The 22,509-nt window shown below is 37.9% G+C and overlaps 1 protein-coding gene across 1 annotated transcript; it reads right to left on the bottom strand.

Annotated features, from left to right (window-relative positions):
- Positions 1–917: 917 nt before the first annotated feature.
- On the bottom strand, positions 918–17,025 carry LOC119773515 (Krueppel-like factor 15). The gene is made up of 3 exons (XM_038270499.1): positions 16,870–17,025; positions 13,719–15,291; positions 918–4,863 (listed from the first exon to the last, which is right to left on the bottom strand). Exons 2-3 carry the CDS (start codon positions 15,212–15,214, stop codon positions 4,686–4,688), a joined length of 1,674 nt encoding a protein of 557 aa, XP_038126427.1. The 5' UTR covers positions 15,215–15,291; positions 16,870–17,025; the 3' UTR covers positions 918–4,685.
- Positions 17,026–22,509: the final 5,484 nt, after the last annotated feature.

Here is a 22,509-nt window from a genome sequence, read left to right as displayed (position 1 = left end):
AACACTTTGGTTAGCTCTTTTATTTGTTTTTAATTGGTAACCTTGTCTCACCCCTCAGTGTTTTTCTGACCAAATTGAAATGCTAGAGTCTTATCAGGTGATCCTAGTGCTATTGTATTTATTTTTGATTGAACTAGCAGTTTTTTTGTTGTTGTTTTGATAGTTTTCATTAGTGTAGAGAAGTGTGGTATATTTAGATATTTGTGAAATGTTTTAAAAAGTAAGTTTGTTATTTATTGTATCACATTTCTTTTTTTTGTAAATTGGACCTTGATTGGATCGAACACAGACACTCAATAGAACATAGAACAAAATGACGCACTGACAGAATACACATTCAAATATTAGCCATTACTTCCTGTGTAGTCCAGGCAAATAAAAAACAGGCTGAATTTGAATCATGATTCAGAAACGCAAAAAAAAAAAAAAAAACCTACACAAACATTTTCAGAGAGTTTAAAAAAACTGCATTTCTGCTTTATTTTTTTTTAAATGGAGGTCATCCATGTTGATCTGGATGCATAGATAGAATTAAGTAGACCTTTTTTGTGTTAACATATTTTAGACCCAACTAATAATCAAAATCCAAGTTTGTTAAGTAGCACATTTAAAATGGAAATATTTCCCTTATCCTAACGAACAACAGTTAACTTTGTGGCTTGGAGGCAAAGTTAAACTTGAAACTATTTCACCTGCAGAACAAACAATTTAGATGCTACTATTCTACTGTTATTAGTCAATTTTTGAGATTATTTCTCTAACAAAATCTCATCATTATTATGTTTCCATACTCTTTTTATTTTATAACCTAATAATATTAGAAATATATCACAGTTTAATTATTAAATTCAAAGCAAACACCTGAGATATTAGAAATTATTGTAAGAATTAAAATTACATGATTAACCACACCAGGATTTAAGCTTTAGTAATTTATTGTAAATGTGTTTTACATAGTAGAACAAAGCCAACCATATATAAGAATTTGAGTCAATTCTTATTTTTAGCGTGTACAAACCACATTTTGTAAACAACTCAGGAGATATTTTCCAGATACAATATGAAATACCTTTTCTTCACCTGCTGAAAGAACTTTAAGAAAGTAAGTGCTTGCAAAAATAGATTGGCAGGTACATTTCTTTCCAGATTTCTGGCTGTATCCTTAAACACTCGCTGAGCCACTTTAACATATGTGGTCTAGGAACACCAGCAAAAAAATATTTTCCATATCTTACAGTATACATATATATATATTTCTATTTAAAATGCTATATACAGTTTTTTTTTACATTTTTAAAAAATATTAATCACAGATATCATTACAAGCAGTTGTCCTTTCTGATGCATGTACAGTATTTACATACATTCTTGGGATCACATCTAATACACATTCAGAAAAAATTGTGTGTCTTCTGTTTGCATGGAAGGAATGCCTGACAGTAAGTACACTTTCTACATACAGCATCAAGGGCCACGTGCTGAACATTAAAAATGATCAGTCAATCACTTAGAAAATAAGCAGAACACTTGTTTTCCTTTACATTTCAACAATCATTTTCTTGTTCAGTTCTATTAAAGAATGTTAACACTTGTCACATTTATGGCAAAGAAGTGGACGTATGCCTTCCTGTGGCACATTTGGCTGAAGTTTAGCAGAGATAAAATGAAAACACACAAAAAAAAAAAAAAACCCAGGAAAAGTGAGAAAAATGTATTAGAAGATGTCAATAAAAAAGGCACTTGTGGCACATTCAATACAGAGGGGAGTACTTCAAGGATGCTTTTGTTTCTATTCTGCCAAAAAGAAATATATATATAACCACTTATGTAATGTAAAAACTTCCAGTCATGACAAACTAATGACAGAAAAAGGAAACCATTCCAGTTAAATTCGTCCATTTCAAGTTACCTTGCATTATTTTGAGATAATTTCAAACTCTTTTCAAAGCAGGAGTCTCTGTCCATCATTATGAACAGCATGTTTAGTTATATTTAGTGTTTAAGATCATCCAATTTTTCCACTGAGGATTCCTGATCCAAACTCAAAAAAGAGAAGAATGAGTCGTTCTTAATGTTATTTTTAATTTCTGTCATATTCAGAAAATTATTTTTTTTAATGTAGCCAGTAAATGCATCAAAACAGCTTTTTCTTTTGTTGGATTTTGTACAGGTTTAAGCAAAATCTGATAAACAATAACTGATATATGGTTAGATAAATGAATGATACATTAATGGAAACCTTTAGTTTTTGTTTGGAATTTGTTTTTCAGAATTTTTATCTTTTTCAGTTGAACCATTTCAATAAAAAAAAAAAATATCCAGTAGAATCTTTAATCTAAGATATGAAAGCAGTTTTTTTTAAACAGTTTATTCAGGTTTCTAATTTCTTAAAGAATTATCCTGACATAAGCATAAGAGGAAATACTTAATAAAGAAAAGTATTTTTTTTTTGCTTATTTTAGCAATAGTTTCCTTATCTATTAAAATCATACAGTCAATGTGTGAACAGGTGAATACTTTCTCAGAGTATCAAGTCATACCAAGGTCTACATTTTAGCTTATTTTGGTGATTTGAAATATTTCATTAATCAATATTTTATTTAGGAGATGTTAAATCTCTACATTGTTTCTAATAAGTTTTGTTCAGTGTGTTTCTGAGTCCCAGATGAACATTGCCTGCATTGGCATGCTAATTCCCTTAGCATGATGCATCAGGCCACCTGATCATTTGATCATGAGTTCACCGGAGGGATTTAAAAACAGGTACAACACCTAGAAATAGCTCAGGAGCAAACTATGTTTGATGCTGGTAAACAAATGACAGCCCCGTCTCAAACGCAGCGCACCACCTGTGGTGGAGAGCAGATGAGGCAGATTGTTACGGCCTCAACAAACAGAACTTTGTGTTTAAGCATATACATGTATTGTTTGGGACATTACGATTAAGATCTAAAGAAAGCGTCATCTCTTGGTCAGACCCTGTAATTCAGTGAAAGTGTGTAGTCAGAGTTAAAACAATGCATGCCCAGGAAAAGACCAGTGGCTGGAAGTTGGAGGGGATATTGCTAGGAGTTGCAGGGAAGTGGGCTGCCATTTGGTTAGCGTTTGCCTGAGAAGGGCCATTTTGTGGCTGCTACTGTATTAATCTAAGATTGCTTCAATCAAATCTGTTCAGAATGGGAGGGACTTTCAGCAGAAACTTACAGGCTGTTTGGGCGAAGCAACCTTCTAGTGCCCGCCACAGTTTGGTTTCAGCCAATCATGGTAACAATTTAAATAGCAGCAGACACCATGAAAAACCACGACAGCTTACAAATGTACACTCTTGCTTTTACTTTTTCAGATGTGATAGCAGCAGCTGCTGTATGTGTGCATCCTCCTTTTCTGCCATGTTTATTTTGGCTTGGCTTTAGGCTCTGCATCTCCTGCCTCTGCTACATATATATATTCCACCTTAAATCATAGCACTGCAACGTGATTGCCCAACCTATTTTGAGTCAGTCTCTAATCACTGAAGGGGGAGAAAAAAATTCCAGATGCATTCTCCTGTGTTTGTGAATACACAAATAGCGCACAAGTTCAAATGCAAGCGATGTTAGTTTCTCTTTAAGTTAGACCGTTGACAATTTTTGTAGGTTATCGCATTGGACCAATGCAGAGAGAGTTCAAGAAGATGATTAATTTCCCCATTCACATTTCCTTTCCTATGGTAGGATGAAAAACCTTTTGTATGAAAAAAAAGCTTATTCAAAGGAAGTCTGCTGTTATTTCACAAAAGTCACATCAAGCTAATTTTTGAATATGAACGACATAGCAAGATAGCATGATGAGAAAACATGGGATAATTTGGACCCATCATTAGCTCACAGTAGCCCATTTAAATCTGATTGATTGTCTTTCGAGGTGATTGCAACTGAAAACCGACTCAGATTGCAGTAAAAGAACACATTTTACCCAAACAGACTCTCCACTGGGACAGACCACCAAAAATGTTGTCTGTGCCAGTGCTAATTACACAGTGTGTTCTATGATGGAAAACACTAAATCAACATGAAACCAAGCTTGGTTCTTGATTGCATTATTTATGGTGTATTTTTTTCAACTTTCGAGACTCAGGGGCATCAAAGAAACCTTTTTAAAGCTAAACATTTTTTCATCTGTTTCCTTGAAATCCATGAGCAATAACTCAACCATGACCTCACTACCCTGATCTGTAGTTTCTTTCACTTTCATAGGCTCCAAAATTATGTAATTAGGAAATGAGATTTAAAAATATTTATATATTGGATCTATAAGTATGAAATTGGATTTAAAACAGCAGTAAATCCCCAGGTGATAAAAAATGGATTGATATAAATTCTCAGTTAAAAAGATTCACCTAGTAAAAAAAAATAGCCTTCAAAATGGATTGGCTAAAAGATTCGAGAATAAAATTGGCTTAAAGGAAAAGCTTATTCCACCTGTGACATTGCTGCATCAAGTAACAGTTTCCTGTTTAGTTTGTACAGTCCTCTCTTTGTCACTCAATAAATTATCACAGTACCAAGAATGTGCGTCACACGCACATAGAGCCCTTTACACAGTCCTTGTAGGGGAGTTTGGACTGTCCTACATAGTCTTTCGTCACAGACATACACCCCTCCAGTCCTTCTCTACTGCTGAGCGTCACTCTGTCATAGAGGAGGTCAGAGAGGTCCGTTTACAGAGCGTCCTGTCCTGCTGCTTCGGGGAAAGCGATGGACTTTGAGGTGTTTCGACAGGTGATCACTACGGGCAAACTTCTTCTCACAGACGATGCACTGATATGGCTTTACCCCAGAGTGGGAGCGGCGGTGCCTGGATAGCTCGTCAGACCGGGAGAATCTGTGGGAAAGAAACCAAGGAAATTCTAAATTAGGTCCATCACATATTAAACATTTTTGCAAACCTTAGTTTGATATTTGATTTAGATTTATAAAATATTTCATTTATCTCCGGGTTTGACAAAAAATATTATTTTGTTTCCTGCACAATGCCTTTCCTAAAAAGAAAAAAAAAGAATGAAGTCATTAACTTCATGCAGCCCAATGAGATAAAAAGTTATGTCAAGCTGTTTAGAAGAGGTAATCTGAGAAGAATCTTTTCAAGCAACCTCTCGCTGAAGTTAAAGAGACATCCTGTATATAGCCCAACAGATGGGCCCAGTCAACCCATGCCAGGTCTATTCTTGGCCTGATCTGCCATGGTCTCTATGGGCTCCAGCGAAGCTGCCCTGACAGTGAAAGGGTTAAGTAGATGACAGAGCAGTGCCTCTACACCTACATGCGCATCTGTACATGTTGATAAAGCTGTTAAGATCAAATTAATCTGTAACACAGATCAGTTTCATAACGGCAGCATCCAGCTGCAGACACAGAGGTGATTATTTACAGAAGTGTACAAACATTACTCACAGTTATGCACGCCTCTTTCCACTCCACACATGCATTACACAAATGTTCGACTAGTTGCTAGAAGAACCTAAACATTTCAAAAACCTAACCCTGCTTGACATTGACTTGTTTCTCTAATTCTCCAACAATTCACTGGTCAACATTGTACCCAAGGTCACTCTGCTACAAATTGTCAAGAGGCTGCAGCTATCATACGATTATGCATCTGCCTCGCATTTCACAACCATTGCAACATGTGCAAAATGTTTTGATTAAAAGTCCATTATCACTTTCCAACACATCTGACAAATTGCCCATCATCTAAATCCGGCAATCAACAGGTATTTCATATCATTACCAAATGTGCCTTCAAATAGATGTAAAAGTTTGGAAATAGCAATTTAATTTACATCCGTGATGATGCTCAAAAAAATGCAAAAGTACTGCTGAGATATTGCAATAAAGACAAGATAAAAGTATCACGTGATCTCCCACTATGCCAGTGGTTCCCAGACTTTTCCCTCTGTGCAGATGCTCTGTCAACTCTTATTTATATTTAATCACCTTTGCATGCTGACTGTTTAGACTGGCCCCTACTAGTGGCATCTCAACTCACTTTTATATTAATTCAGGAAATAATTGAAAAACAAACATGAATACATACATAATCAGTCGTAGATACATAATAGCTGCACAATATCAACATGAAAAATCAGACATTACCAGCAGAGCAACAGCAATGTTTATCATCCTAAGTTACTCCCTTTGGAATATAGAGCATTTCATTCGGATGAACAATCAAATCGAGGTATATACACCAAAGGCATGACCAAATTGGACTTTCAATATTTCCTCATATTACAACCACGCAAATATGTTTTTAATGCACCACGACAGATAAGCTAGATTGGAAGCCATGGATCTGGAGCTTTACACCAAAATACACTTCAGCCGACATTATACTGGATGTAACACAATTTTAACAAATTCTAGGCAAAACACAATTTCTTATATGACATAACTTATTCGCAACTTAAACGGTTAAGATGGAATAACTCTCAAATTTTCACTTCCTGAAGAAAATCTCATTTAAGATTCACTGATTGGGAAAACAGCTCATTGGTAAGTATTCGTGCTAAAAGTTGGAGTAAGCAGCAATGTTTTCATTCCAGAAAGAAAAAAAAGATTATGTTCATTTCAGGGTATTCAGGTGGTTTGTTCCTGAGTTAGCAGCATGAAAACCTTTTTTGGTTTTTGAGAGGTTGACAGGACTCATATATAATAGATGACATTAAAACATACTTCAGCCTAGGACCAAACCTCCTTTATAAACCAATAGCCAAACTTTAAAGTCTGTCGTTTTTCTAAATGAATAACTAGAATAAACATAAAAAGGCAAAGTTCAAGGTCAGAAGGCAGAGACAGACGTTTATTCTGCTTAGTTTGTGGAGCGCCACTAAGCTTTACTAGTTTGTTTTAAACTCCTATTACAGAATTTATCTCTCTCTAAACGGTTATTCCGTCAGAAACAAAAAAGGCTGGATTTAGGGGGTCAGTTTTTAGTCCCTCTTAATAGAGGGACTAAAAATAAAAAAATAAAACGAAACCAAACTGAAAACTGAAGTAGTGTAGACATGCAAGTCTAAATGGCAAACTAAAAACTGGATGAAATTTCACAGGTTTTATGCGATCAGCTGGTTTAAGGTACTAAGTAGCTATTTGGTTTCTTTGACTCACAAATAGCTAATAATGTAGAAATGACAAAGCACAACAGCTTTCATGTTTTACTTTAGTGTAGTGTCAAAATCTATCAAGAATAAATGATAGGTGACACATTGGGACCATGACCTGGTAGATCCAAATTTGTAAGTGAAAATAATGTGATAGAGCTTCTCTTTGTGCACTCTATAAAAATACATTTTCTAGGTCTTGCAGCTTCCCTGCTTGCTTTACACATCAGCTGCATCCTTCCATGATGATCCTGTCACATCTGTGTCATAATGTAGATCGTGCCAGACTCCTGCTACAGTGGGCCTTTGACAAAAGTCTCCATAGGTGTCTTCATAAAGTGCGTAGCTACATAAAAGAGGATTTTAATAGTTTAGTAGCTTGACTGTCTCACCGACTTACAAAATATGGACTAAACCTGATTTAGCGTAAACATTTTTAAGCTATATAGGGACCAGTAAGACATAGAAATGTGTATAAGTAGTATAAACAACTACTTTGGTAATGCTTTGCTCATTTCACATAATTATTAGTTGAGCACTGATAAATAAAACCCTCTCCTGTGATCAAAGTATGAAAGAAAGAGTTGTGTTCCACTGATTAAGTGTTCCTGGAAGTTGGAGCACAGCTATTCACTCTTGTCTGCTGTAATTTTGGTTTCCACACCCAAAAAACATGCAGAGTGTTACAAGATGTTCTTTAAAACCAAACACAGCAGCACTTTGTCTATAATATGATTTTCTTCTACAATCCATCAAATCATGACATTGACTTCTGACAGCATTATACCTATAACTTTACAGTGAACACTGTGATGATCGACATTTCTTTTTTAGTCCTCCATCTCAAATGCAAAGTTGGCGCTTCCGGTCCCATATATGTTTACTTCTACCTTCTGGTGTTGCATTCCAAGTTGCCCACACAGAGTTAACCACTGACTAACCAGTGGTTGCTTGCATATTTTTATAAGCACAAACTGTAGGACATATTGGCTGTGAGCATACTGTAATCCCATAGAGTAGATTGTCTATTTGCTCTGGTTTACTGATCTAAAATCAAATGGCATCCTTAAATTGTCAATGCAAGTTTCAGAATTTATGTATCTTGACTACATATAGATAAAATATACATTCAGTATTATTATAAAAGTATAGCCTTCGTGGAAAATAAGAGACAGAGTGTCTGTAATTTTGCAGGCTATAACTAATGTATTGAATTGAATTCAGTTTTTTATATAGCGCCATTTCACAACACATGTCATCTCAAGGCACTTTATAGTTCAACCAGATCATACAGTCAAATTGATTCAAAGTTTTCTATCTAAGGAAAACCAGTTGATTGCATAGACTCATTGATTCAAAGGTAATCCCTCACACTAAGCGTCTTGTAGCGACAGTGGAAAGGAAAAACTTCCTTTTAACAGGAAGAAACCTCAAGCAGAACCAGACTCAGTGTGAGCGGCCATCTGCCACGGCCGACTGGGGTTCGGACATCTATGCATGGTCATTATTGTACCCACAAAATGGGTAGATTATTAACCGTAGCTCATGTTTGAAATATTTTTGACTAAGATGCTTTTTAATGGGGTGTTCGGGTGGTAACGTGTCTTTAAATTATTGTGCTTGATATAACAGATATTTTTTCCATCCATCCATCCATTAGCTGACACGCTTGTCCCATTTGGGGTCGCGAGGGGTGCTGGTGAGCTGTCAACGGGCGAGAGGTACACCCTGGAGAGGTTGCCAGTCCATCGCAGGGCAACACAGAGACAAACAGGACATACAACCATTCATGCACACACTCACACCTAAGGAGAATCTAGAGAAGCCATTTAACTTAACAGTCATGTTTTTAAACTGTGGGAGGAAGCCGGATTACCTGGAGAGAACCCAGGCATGCAAGGGGAGAACATGCAAACTCCATGCAGAAAGACCCCGGGCCGGGAATCAAACCCAGAACCTTCTTGCTGCACGGAAACAGTGCTACCCACTGCGTCACTGAGCAGCCCCAGATATTTTTTCATTGTGCCCTATATATTCTATTCAGACTGGAAAGGATTAAGTAAATGATTTCTACCACAGACAAAAAAGAATGAATGTAAGTGAATGTAACAAGCTTACTGTGATGAAAATCAAAAGCTTCTGTATGTAGAGCACAGTATCTGTAAATAGCGTACTTCACATTTGTTTACGTTTACCCTTGGCTAACATACAAGCATATATAAAAACCCTGGAGCAGCACAGAGCCCACTTCAAGCAGGGGCATGAGGGAAACCATGTGCAGCCCCTTGACATACTAACATGAGGCCTGAGTCCAAGTATAACCCACTTACAGGGGGGTGGATTTAAGTAAATATGAAAGACTCATATGTTTCTGATTTTTAGTTGGAGGGATCATGTGGATGCAGTTGTATGATCTCCCTACAAATTTTGTTCAAAATAATACATAATAATATTTTTACTGTGGAGGTTTTTACTTCTGCTATCTGTATATTTCAGGGTTTAGGGCCAAGGTCGGTGAGTTTATGGCTGCATGCATGAAGGGCACTTCTGTTGATCAACTAAATGTGTTTTTCACTTTTAATTGTGGGTTGAAGTACTGGAGGCAGCTTGGCGTGGCTGCTAAAAGACACAACATACACAGAGTTGTGAATGCTGTGGGAAACACATATGCAGGCATCTGTTGCAGCTTGTTCTTAAAGTAAACGCTGCAGCTAAAAGAACATAAAACCAGCACCGAAGTTGGGGCAGTAAATCTGGTTGCATTTGTAGAACGAATGGCATTCATAAGTGTACAAAGGGACTTATTAATGAAAAATGGTCCCTCCTTTTTTTTGCATGTTGCCCTACATCTGAGTATAAATCAAATGCTGAATCAAAGTCTAGTGAATCTGTCACTACCTCATGTTGTGTTGTTGTGATCTTAGATGAATCAGCTCAAAACACACCAAACCAGAACCCAGATGACAACTGACAAGTATACACACGCCGTCGTGTTTCTACATCAAACTCTGATGTGACGCCTGGCCGCTGAGAATAAAACACTGCGTCTTCTAGCAGGTGGAAACTGAAAATACTGTGAGCTCACATATACTGCCACCTGTATGCAACCCAGTGCTCACATGTGATCATCAACACATCCAGATCTGTTTATGGCCAACAGCAAGACAGACTGAAACAGCTAAACATCATAACAAATATTTTGAATGAGTAAAATGTTGGACGCCAGCCAATGAAATGCAGTTTCTCTCTACTTCACAGGGGGTAAACACACTCCTCTAAAGTTACAAGGCTCAGAGTTCCTGTCTTACTAGTTTATGTTCATTTCCTGTTCCAGCAGGAAATTGGCAGTGAAGGGACAACTTTATGATACAGTAAATTGTTGGAGTCACGTAAAACGCTGACAAGAGGCCATTTTTAGTGAACAACAGTTCCCCTGCTGTTCACTAGAAACACATTGACTTGAATTTGTTTAAATGTATACAACCACCTGGACACAAAGAGATATTTTTTGGGGTTACAGATGTATGCTTCTTTCCATAATATTTAGAAATGTATTATTCTTGAATAAGACTTAGTCTGGTCAGAAAAGATGTAAGGAAGGCACTGTACAGGACCAAGCAACAGTATGCTCTAGCATTTGTCATTTAACAACCATACAGATTGGAAGATGGATTGGAGGTTTAGTTAATAAACCAACACAGAGCAATTTATCGTTACATAGTGGAGGATGAATGGAGCAAAGATATCCAAACTTATTAAGTCATAAAAACAAAAAAATCTTGCCTCAGCGAAAGTCTGCAGACTGCATAAATAGGCCAAGCAAGAACTACAATTATCAAAGTCCATAAGGTACTTCATCAGCTCTGGTAGGCGGAAAAAATAAAATGTAATCACTTAAAAATGCTTCCTGCCTATTCTGTGTACCAATACTGACCTGGAAGATTTTTGTTATAATTAATTCAAAATTTCTTAAAATCGTTAACAAATACAATTATAGAAAAAATCAAGACATAGTCTAGAGACTACTATAGACTAAGGCTTTCTCTCTCCAGGAATGTTCCATCAATGTCACATGCTCATACAAAAAGATGGCGGAGGTTCACAACAAAGGAATGCTGACAGATGTGATCACTTTACTCATATTCAAACATTGTGTGCTTGGATTAATGGAGAGATAAAGGTGCTTAAAGCAGTCTATTTGCTGCAGATAAATGCTTTGTTTTTCACTGAGCCAAGCAGTGTGGTCTCTCTCATAAAATCAGGGACAATGCCGTTGGGTTTTACTTGGCTGATGTGTGATATTAACAGATAAAAATGCTCATCTTAACTTATCCTTCCACAGAGCAGAGGACAATTTCCTCTGTTGCTGTAACTATAGCATGTTTTCTACCACAGCAGGAAGTTGTACGTGCACGCATGAGCTTGCCAATGTAACACAGGAGAAAAATAATGTTTTTTTGCTAAAAAGATGTCAGTTAAGGAAAAGGTCAAACAAGGATGAACACAGGCATCATGTTTCCATGATACAGTTGAGGCATGTGGGTTAATTGTTGAAGGCTGACCAGCGATGGACCTGATAAGCGTAAAGCGAGTAGCCAGTAACCCGGCTAACACAGTTGGTGTTGGTTAAAGCAGAGCGGTGGGATTGCGAGCAGCCGACTGTGATCCTCACACACGAACAGCATTTTCTCTTTTTGACAAATAATCTAAAATTGATACAGATAGCTGGTGCTTAGATGTTCTGATTCAGTGTCATTATGCTGAGTCTTTACACTGGCAGTAAGTTGAGAGTGTTGTCTCAAGACAAGTGAAACAATATCACAATGTACATCAAAATAAATACAAATGAATACAAAATAGAGAGTAGTATGTTATTTTACAAGCTAAATGTAGTGTAGTCTGTCTGAACTTCAAAAGGGGAATCTATTATTATTATTGTTATAATTTTTTTATTAACTTTTATGATCAAGTTATCCATTGTGTCCTGTTGCTGAGAATAAGAGAACGTTGTATTAAAATGTATTGTTGTTTTGGTCCACAGAATGCTCAACAGCACACCTTGTGGTCAGAATTTGCTTATGCACCTTTAAATTTAATAGAACATATTTTGGTGAACCTTTTACCATTGTTCTATAGTCTATTAAATTTGAGATAATATCTCAGGAAAATCCATTTAGGTTTGAGGGTGTAACTGTCAAAACTGTCTATTTAAACAATATTTCTACACGAAAACCATTTGCACATGCTTTTTAATTTTATTGCAGTGCATTTGTCTTTTGACATCCTTAACATTCAGATTTTAGGAATCCAAGAAACCTTTTTATGGACTTGCCCAAGCTGAGCCACAGATAGAGAAACACATGAATGTTAGCGTTACTTTTTGCTCTTTTTTCTAATTTTCTTAACTCTGAACATATCAATTGATATGATAACCAAAATAATTACTTTTGCCTGAACTCAGCCCTGCCAGTAGTGTTGCTGATACACAACCTTGAGCCATAAGTGCAGCTTTAGAGGTTGAATGAATTGACTGGCAGGTCAGAAGTTGCCATCTGTATTTAACCCAAAGAGCTAAAAACAAGATGTTTATCTTTACAGTACATGAATTGAGGCATTGATTAACTCACAGAAAACCATTTAGAACCAGATTGTGGCAAATGTGAGTTTGCAAATGTGTTAAAAAGTTATGTGATGCACAAAACATACACTTATCTTCTTAGAAAATTAGTCTTTTTGTTGCAAAAATGTGTGTTTAGTGGTAGTGGACAGTGAGCAAACAGGTGGAATAACTAACAGGGGACAAAGTCTGCATATGGATGACTTCAAAGGTGCCCCTATCTAATCTAGAACTTTACCATGGTTCAAAAACACACTGATAGCAGGGGACAGACACAGCTTGCAGAAAAGAACAAACTGTAATCATAAATGAACAGTCCAGTCCAATTCCTTCTTAAATTACCCTCCTGATTTAAATCGAGTTGTTACTATCAGATATTTTTTCAGTTTAACACAATATGGTTTTTATGTTATCCACCCTGCATGGGAGAGTTTTTTTCTGAGAAGGATGGCAAACTGCCAGTGCATTAAAAAGGATAGCAGAACAGGAAAACAGTTTGTCATTCCTTATCTATATTACTTTGCAAAATAGGGCACTTTTGATATGCTTGTTTTTAACATCAATCATTGAGTAGCACGTTATCAACAGATGTAGCTGAGTCAATCTACAGTATATGGACCCACATGTATAGCCTTAATTACTGTATATACAGCATTGTAGAACTATAAAGTTATGGAACAAATGATTATTGTTGTAACATCTTTACTTGAGTTCAAGCTCTAAAAGCTCTATGTGTCTTCTAGTGGTGTTCCAAATAGAATTGGGCAGCGTGAAACTTTACCATACAGAGTGGCTGGTAAACGCTGTGCAGCTTGGCATGAGTGGTATCTTTGCCAATCTTGACAGGATTTGTGGCTAGGCATTATATTTAAGCATCACAAAGCCTATTCCCTATTAATCTTTCAGTGTAATTGGTTGTTTATCAATGTGTTCTAATATATGGACTTTTTGTGGGCTCACCTCCATCCACAGCCAGGCCACGTGCATGCAAAGGGCTTCTCCCCTGTGTGTCTTCTTAGATGTGCTTTAAGGTGGCTGCTCTTGGTGTACATCTTATTACAGCCAGGAAATGAACACTTGTGCATTTTAATGAGGTCTGCCACTGTGCTCTTCTGATATCGTTGACCTCCACCAAGGACACCTGTTGCTGAACCCCCGAGGCCTAATCCCCCTTCCCCGAGCCCATTGGGTTTGGCTGCAATGGGCACCGGTGCAATCCGGACAAATTTGGACGGTGCTGCAATTCCTGGTTTGCCAGAGTTAGCTGTTGTAGGTGAAAGCAACTGAGGTACTAAAGCAAATGTCTGCCCTTGGATGTTGACCAGGAGCTGGGCAATTTTGATTGACGATGGGGACTCAGTTGGTTGGGAATGGGTTTTCTGTGACTGATGAGGGGCAGTGTCTAATACAGCACTGGAATTTGGTTCTTGTTTGACCTGTATGGGCTGGATTTGGAGAATGACAGGCACACTTGAGGCAGTGGTACCACTTTCTGATAAAGGTGTCAGCGATCCACAGTCTTCCTGCTTGATCCCATCAACACAAGTGTCAGTGGAAGTAGCTACACAGCTATTACCATCAGTCACTGGTAAGCCATCTGTACCTGATGCACATGCTGCATGCCTGGCCTTTGAATTGGAGGCCACAGGCACAGTCTGATCTAAGTGTTGTGATGGTGACTTAAGATCTCCTGCGAGTGTCACTGAACCTTCAGGCTCATTGTCATCTGATATAGACATGGGAGGTGACATTTCTTCATCGCTACCATTCTCTTCATTTTCCATTGCCACCATCATGTTCTCTTCTAAGAACTCCTCAATCTCCTCTAGAGTTGGCTGAAAGAGGAGTGCTTCAGGATCCTGGAGCTCATCGAGGAAGACTGGAAACTCGAAACACTCCTCTTTTGCCAGCTGTTGCTGAGCACCAAGACGCTGTTCCCTCTTGGGCTCCCATGCTGGGCCCATTGTCAAAAAAGGAGATTTTGGAGATGAGGAGGTGGAGGAGGCTGGTGATGAGAAGGGAATGGATGAGGATACGGAAATATTGCCACTACTGGAGCTCAATGAGGTGGTAATTGAGGCCTGTGAGAGAAGGAGGTCCAAAAGGCTCTCTTGATTGTCTTCAACTGATGAGTTGGAACACCCACTACTCCTGCTGTCCCTGCTATCGTAGCTAGAGCTGAGGATGTTCCGTGATGCTGATGGCATGAACTCAGGGCTCGAGCAGAGGGAGGAACGAGGGCTGGAGGGGTCACTGAGGTCATCTTCCGAGAGACATGGTGAGGAAGAGAGCGTCAAACCTTGGTAAGGGTGGTGCTGATAGGTGCATGCATCCGTCACCATGATGCCCTGTGCAACACCACCCTTGGTGTGGTGAGAGGCGGAACTGTAGTCAGACCCTTGAGAGCAGGAATAATACAGGAAGGTCTCCTCACCAAGTGGCAAGTGATCCACCATTCCTGTGCGGATAAATAGCTGCTAAATTTGCTGGCCTCTGATGATCAAGCTGTTGATGAGACTTCTTTTCCCTTTTTCTGTAAAATAAAATTATTCAAAATTAGTTTTTTTAGGATTCAGTACCAAGGATTCCAAAAAGGATCAGAGCTGCACACATTTCAACACTTAAGTTGCACCCAATATCAGGTACGATGTTAGTTCATCTGAGGGTCCAATTTGACAACAGCTGACAGTTTAACTGGAGTTTAGATATACTAGTTTTAGCTAGGCTTGAGTTATTCTTTCCCCTGCAGAAACACTGACTGTGGTAATACTGACCCCAGCTGAATGATTAATGTTCACATGGTAGTCCCTTTGGGGTCCTTAAATGCACAGTAAACCACCAGACTGAAAATCATTATACATTTTTTGTCCTTGTCAACTACCTGCTGCTTGTTTAAGAGCTTTGCAAACTCCTGGCACTTCAAAAGGAAAGTCGACCACATGTGAGGGAAGAGGAATGTGTGTGTTTGGGGGAGTGAGTGCGTGTACGCGTGTGTGTGCGTAGAATTTGCAGCTGCTGGTTCAGGCTTCAAGCTGACCATGTGGAGTTGGGCACTCTTCTTTCCTCGACACTTTTAAGATTAAAGCCACATGTCCGTTGAACAGTGAGTTCCTATTTATCTCCTCTTGTGGTCATTATTTTTCCTAACCTGAGCAAAAAAAGATATTCCAGAAGTGTTTAGAATGTGATTAGAATGAAATATATAATCTATAGACATCCTGTAGACTAGCCGAGAAGTGCATTTCTATGTCAGGATAAATAATATTTCAGGAGATTGAATCATAAACAAAGGATTTATTCTCTATTTTTATGCATTGGCAGCTCAGGAACAATCCACTGCTGCTGGATTTATGTGGATTAAAAATACAAGACAGCAGATGGCTTAGGAGGGAATGAGTTGCCTCAGTGTTGAAGCATGTGTCTAAAATCCATAGCAATTCCTAAAAAGCGTTGGATAACTGAAATGACTGGGCTCTCTCTTCTGTTTTAAGAAATAAGCTATTCTCAAAGAAAAGACAAATCTTCTGAGTTTCCACATGCTGCAAGTGCAGTCAGATGTTTAATTGAGTTGCCTGATACAACCAAACAGTGCTTTACTCAAATAAATCTGTAATAATTTACACCTTTAGTAAAACTGGATCACATGTGATGGGTGACATCGTATTACATGGCCTAGCGGGTGGGTTGGGGGTTGGGGTCTGCAGCTGCAGCTATACCTCATGCAATGAAAAAAAGTTTAGGAGGAGAGACGACACCTCACGTTGGGCAAGTCTGAAGTCATTTGTCCTGCAGTAACCCTGCTGCCGTACAACATCAAAAACTTTTGAAAGCTGAATGCTCCCTTAAACTGCAAAAGTAAACTTTAACCTGAATTCCTGGCATATTTAATGCTGCAGTCTTAGACTGCAAGTACAACCACAATCTCAGCTGAGCTAAGGGCTTAATAAAAGCTCAGATAGTTTTCATTGTTCTTTGTTGCTTTTGTAATCATACAGATAACTTATAGATCATAGAGGGAGTTTGCTTATGTTTTAGAGATAACCAGGAGTTCCATTTACTCATTACTGCATTTGAGAGCATGCATTGTTGGTTAAAAGCAAATTGAGCTCACCTGTCAAAGCAAGGAAACTAGACCAGCTCCTTTACACCATGCACTCCAGTCCTGGATGTGGGTTTCTGTGCGTAACTGAGCGCATTTGGCAGTGACACTCTAACTTTGCTCTTTGCCTATCCTTATGCCTCTCCCTCTCTCTCTCTCTCTCTCTCTCTCTCTCTCTCTCTCTCTCTCTCTCTCTCTGTCTCTCTCACCCTCCCTCTCTCCCTCTATCCCTATCTAACACACACACACACACTCACACACATTTACGCACTCTCTCACTTTAAATGACTTGTATTGCTTAAACCATCACATGATCACAGGCTGGGAACCCGTCAAATCAGGGGATTGGTCCTGTGAAGGCTCGCCTGCTTGAAGCATTATGATTGGCTAAGAACAAAGAGACACAAGCCTTACCAGTAGCCATAGGAAGGTGGTGTAGTAGAAAGAATGTGTGAAAACTGGTTTACACCATAAATCATTTAAAGGTCTTCATTCTAGCCTCAAAGATTCTAGATGAGACATGTACAACACGTTACAGCACTTTACTAAAACGTGTTTGCCTGTGTAAACACATCCAACTTTCAGGGATTGTACAGTTAAGCTCAGTGTACAGTAACAGTTTGTTTGTCAAAGTTAAGTGATCTGGAAACTCCTCAAGTTTCTGATTCTTTATGTGGAAAGTGAGCTGGATTTAAATACTAGGTTACCTAGAAAGCAAAAGTATTTTATGTCCCTGCAGCAAACAGGAAACAGGTTTCAGGGAAGGTAAACTAACAGAAAATTTAAGCAGATCCTGTGCACTTTCGATATTTTTTGCCACTAGTACTTTTTGTGTAATAGACCAAAATGAAGTACTGCATTGTTGTGTAAAAATTAAAAGATAGATGTGTTTATATACATACATATATATCTGAAAGATATGGTGTTATATGGAGCTTATGATAAATTCACCCCCTTCACCCGGTTATACACCCATACTCATAATAAAATGTGGCCAATTGTATTCGGAAGTGGAGGGGGGTTAAAGCAACGTTAGTTTATAAAGAAATACATTAAGTGCTTCATTTCACAGACACAGTCTAATAAAATAGAAAGGGTATGAAACAACTGAACTCCTACCAAGTCATGGGTTCTCCCTTGGTGGACGGGCAACTGCACACATCAGATAAGCAATGCAATTCAGATTATTTCGAACGGTCCAATTTAGTAGAAGTAATCAGTGAGAAATAGAAATTCACCAAAACAAAAAGTAATAAAAATAAAAGAATTGATCAACATAAAAATAAATGAATGTGGTTTAGGCATGTTCTTGTTATTAAGCGGCCTAACCAAGCAGTGCACCAAAAGCTAAAACAAGTAGGCTGTGTCCGAACGTCCACCCTAATCACTGTTTAGAGCGCTATATAGAGCACAGTGGTTACACCCTCGTAAAATGTCAGAATGTCTAGTATATGAAAAAGTAGTGGACCCTAAATTTCCCATAATGCTCCTTGAAAAGTATCTATGCTCACTAAATGAGCAGGTATATCCCAGATTGTTTTGCAAGAGCCCTCCTCCAAAAGTATCATTGGATTTGTTGTCGCGGTGACAGATAAGAAAGACGGCAGGCCCCATGCGGGGGGGTGGAGTTGGATATATGTTGTTTATAAGGTATACAAACAGAATCACTTTTCCATTGCTGAGGACCTCAAACCTGTCTTTTTACCCCAATTTCAGTTCTATCAAGTTTAGGATTAGTGCTGTGCCTATTTCCCCTTCTGCCACTGTTAAATTATTATTTACCCAAATATTTAAAAGTCAAACTACTGTTGCTGCTTTACACGGATTTTACTTTTGGACAGCGTGCATATCTTGTTACCTTAACTAGTCCTAACTATTCTTTAAACACTTAAGGAATGTGAACTAGCATTTTCCGTTCGCTATTGTTGTCCCATCTTATAGTATTTTGTTTTTGTCTGTACAGTGGTTACTAAGAAATTGTGTTTGCATGTCAATAAGAAGACAACACAAAAATAAGGCAAATGAGTGATATCACTAGAGAGGGGTAAAAAGACCCCTCAATTATTAATTAGTTTCTTTTGAAACTTGCTGGCTTCGCTCTTTCCAGCTTTTACTTTTTGGAAATAATTTGCTAAAAGCAACACAAGGACCTGGGCGAATAAAAGTAGGCGCTCAGCCCTATGAACTGCAAGCTGCATAGGACTGCTCTTCTTCTCTACAAAAAATTGTTTGTAACAATTACACACCTACCTACTACTGCTTTAATTTTTTGTTAAACAATCTGCAGAATTTTTCTTTCCTTTATGTTGTCTTCTTTTTTTCACAATGCTAGGTCTCTAGAGCGCAGGTTGCAAACTTTCCTGCATGAGAACAGATCTGAATGCGGTACTTGTTTCAAAGAGAAGGCATTCATTCACCTAGAAACCTGCAAATCTACTGCATCGACACCAAAAAATTTAAATAATTGCTCAGCAGGCAGATTGATGATGCTGCCTGCACCATCTTGGATGCATATTTAACATGGTTCAAGTTACCTATTCATATACAATATAAAAAGTAAGATGCACTATTGCGAACAGCGCAATATTCAGTTGCACAATTCTAAAAATTAAGTGTTCCCTTTTGCCTATGCATTTTACAGTGTGAAATTTACAGAGGATTGTTATGCCCTCTGTATAAGGTAGGTTGGCATGCCACACGATTGAGGCCATGGAAGCATCACACATGCTTACAGGATTTACAGGAATCTGAATGGATTTTATAACATTGGTTAATGCCCCTTGAAGGTGCTTACAGTACACATCTGGGCTTATATTCTGTTATTTTTTTGCCTTGAGTGATCACTCTTTAAATAAACAGTTTGTCTTACTGAAAACTATTCTCGAACAGGACTTAAGATTTAATATGATTTAATCTAAGTTTAGCTGAGTAATAGTGAAAAAATTGTTACTGTGCTTTTGTTATATCCACTTTGGGGTCAGAATAATAGAAAAGGGCCATAAAAAACATCTCCTACTGGTTCCTAGACCTCAGTGATGTTTGTATTTTTGTGTCACATTCAGGGGGTTTCTATCTGATTGTGTCAGCATTTGATGCCAAATCCCTGTTTTCAAAGAACATCTGCACTTGTGCAACGATGTGTTCCATTTTATAAAGCCTGGCCTGTAAGAGGACTATCTTTACAAATTATTATCTATATGGGCTATTATATGTACTGAAGTTGCTCTCCATTTTCTTCTCCTAACCTTCAGATTTTTTAAGATGTTTACTTTTATTCTGACCAATATGGAATTCAGCTTTAAGTAATTTGACTCTTTGGATATAGTAAAAAAAAAAAAAAAAAAAAAAAAAGAAAACTTACATTTTATACTTATAGAACTGTAATATGAGTAGGATCTATAACTAATGGATAAGGTTAAGCATCTTCTATTTTTAACCTAGATATTTTTAGGGTTTCAAACCCCTTTTCAAAATTGATAAAGATTATTCTTAACCATACCAGCTTTCAACAATAGCAGTTCCACTTCATGGGCTTTTGTAATCAATCTGTTAACAGTTGGTCCTCCAGCAAGCACGTCACCCTTTAACTTTTTTTTATGTCTGTTTTCTTTTTTTACAGTTACTTTGGTCCTTTACTGTCTCAAGTCAACTGGATGTGACCTAAGTGGGACATAGCTCGTATTTTGCAAACATTTTCTACGGGTGAAATCTTGCAATGGAACTTCCTTTGTTCAAATGTAGGGTAAATATGAAACCTGTTAGCTGTCTAGTATTTCTATCAGAAACATGAATCCCAACAAAGGTAACAAGTCGAGTTAAATCTACAGAGAGGTAACCAACTGCTAATTTTATGGGAGCTGCAGCAGTAAAGAGATATTCAACTTAATCTTTTAGCAATGGTCTTTTCCTCACCAGCAAATTACAACCTGACTTATTTCATGTTACTCTTGTTGAGTATATTAGTAAATCTCCCTCTATGTAGGTTTGACTTGAGTCAAGGCTTATGCAAATATAGGATTTCCATCTTACACATATATTATTACCTTAGAGAAGCTGAGGTAGCATAAGAGCCTAATGAAGTCTGCAGAGGGTCTTTTATTTGGCAAACTTGCTCATTGATTCCGGCTGCTCTGTTCAACCTCACAAACACCTTGACAGATGAATATTATGTAAGCCCAGATGGAGTAAATTAATCAAAATGATTTATTTCCTCTGGTAAAAGGTGCATTAAGCTAAATGTAAAATGTGTGTGTCTTTAGTCTCTGAAGTGCTTTGAACAAAGCTGGCATTCTAACTGAAAAATCTTTGAAAAGAAGGGATGATAAATACTCCTGAGTCCAGGGGGTTGGAACCAAAAGGCAGTATCCTGGCAGTGTCCTGGTTTGCATATTTAAACCAAATAATTTGCATCTGTGCCTATTCTGGGTTCTTCTTGCAACTTCCTTAATCATTTTGCTCTTGCCTTGAAATATTGAAGTACTTTTTCCATTTAAATGGCATTTTTTTAAACAGTTTCATAAGAAGTTAACTGATGATATGATAAGTTTTACTAAGTGGTTGCTAGACTGTTTAAAGTAGAATGGAAGAACTTTCCAGAACTTTTATTAACAGTGTTTGGCTCCTCTCCTGTGGATCCAGCTTCCAGTTTTAATTTGTGACTCAAAGCAGACACAATGTCTACTTTTATAATTATGTAGGCTTAAAACTTTAATCTTTGGTAAAACTCCTAATTAGAGTGGCTTGGGTTTATCCTATGCTATCTCAACAGTTATACTGCTATAGTCTTAGACTGCTGGAGGACACAGAGACCACTTTTCATCATTCTGATTCCTTCAATTTTTATTCTTTGATTTTGCATTATTTGGGGGCTCAACCCCTAACCTCATGTGTTCTCTGCTTTTTGTAATCATACTAGCTCCATCTGGTCCTGTTTGACTGCGACACGGTCCCGGAGGGAAATATCCTCTTGGCTACTGCTTTTACTGTGACTCAGTATGCTCTCTTTCATCCATTTGGAAAACTGGCTCAGAGCTGATTTGCTCAACTATTTCTTTCCTAGACAGAGCACCCTATGGAGCCAGTTTACTATTTTCTTATCTAACATAGGAAGCATTTATGGATCACTGCTCTCATGTTTGTTTTATACGTCTCATTCTGTCTCTTTGAATTTCCAGTCAACTATCGCAGAAGACTGCACACAGGACGTTAGTCAAGTTTTGGATAAATGTTTAGACTTAGCATCAACTGTAGCTCTGACTATTCAGACTCAGGCTAAGGTGTAGGAACCACGTTGCACAAAGAAAACTTCCTTATGGGTTGATTTCATCCATGAAGGATAGATAAGGAGTGTACCACTAATAGTCGACCTGCTAAATCATATCTGTGCTGTAGGTCTCTGATGTTTCCTCAGAATCAGTGGTGGATTTAAGAAATTTGGGGCCTAAGGTGAAGGGGCCTCTTTTTCCGTCTTTTTCCCTTTCTTTGTATTTTCTCCCTAAAATCTTGTTTGTGAGACTTGGCCTCAACAAGAATTCGTTGTTGAATCCCCAGAAACAACCCCCAAAAAGTCAACACCAAAAATAAATAATAAATAAATGATTTCAAGCAAAAACAACCATTCGAAATTCAAAGCTTACTTCTCATTGACCTACA

Source organism: Cyprinodon tularosa, unplaced genomic scaffold, assembly GCF_016077235.1.
Source record: "Cyprinodon tularosa strain WSP-4 unplaced genomic scaffold, ASM1607723v1 ctg762, whole genome shotgun sequence".
NCBI classification, from domain to species: Eukaryota; Metazoa; Chordata; class Actinopteri; order Cyprinodontiformes; family Cyprinodontidae; genus Cyprinodon; species Cyprinodon tularosa.
The sequence above is the reverse complement of the archived record's forward strand: the minus strand, read 5'-3'. Positions and strand labels throughout refer to the sequence as shown.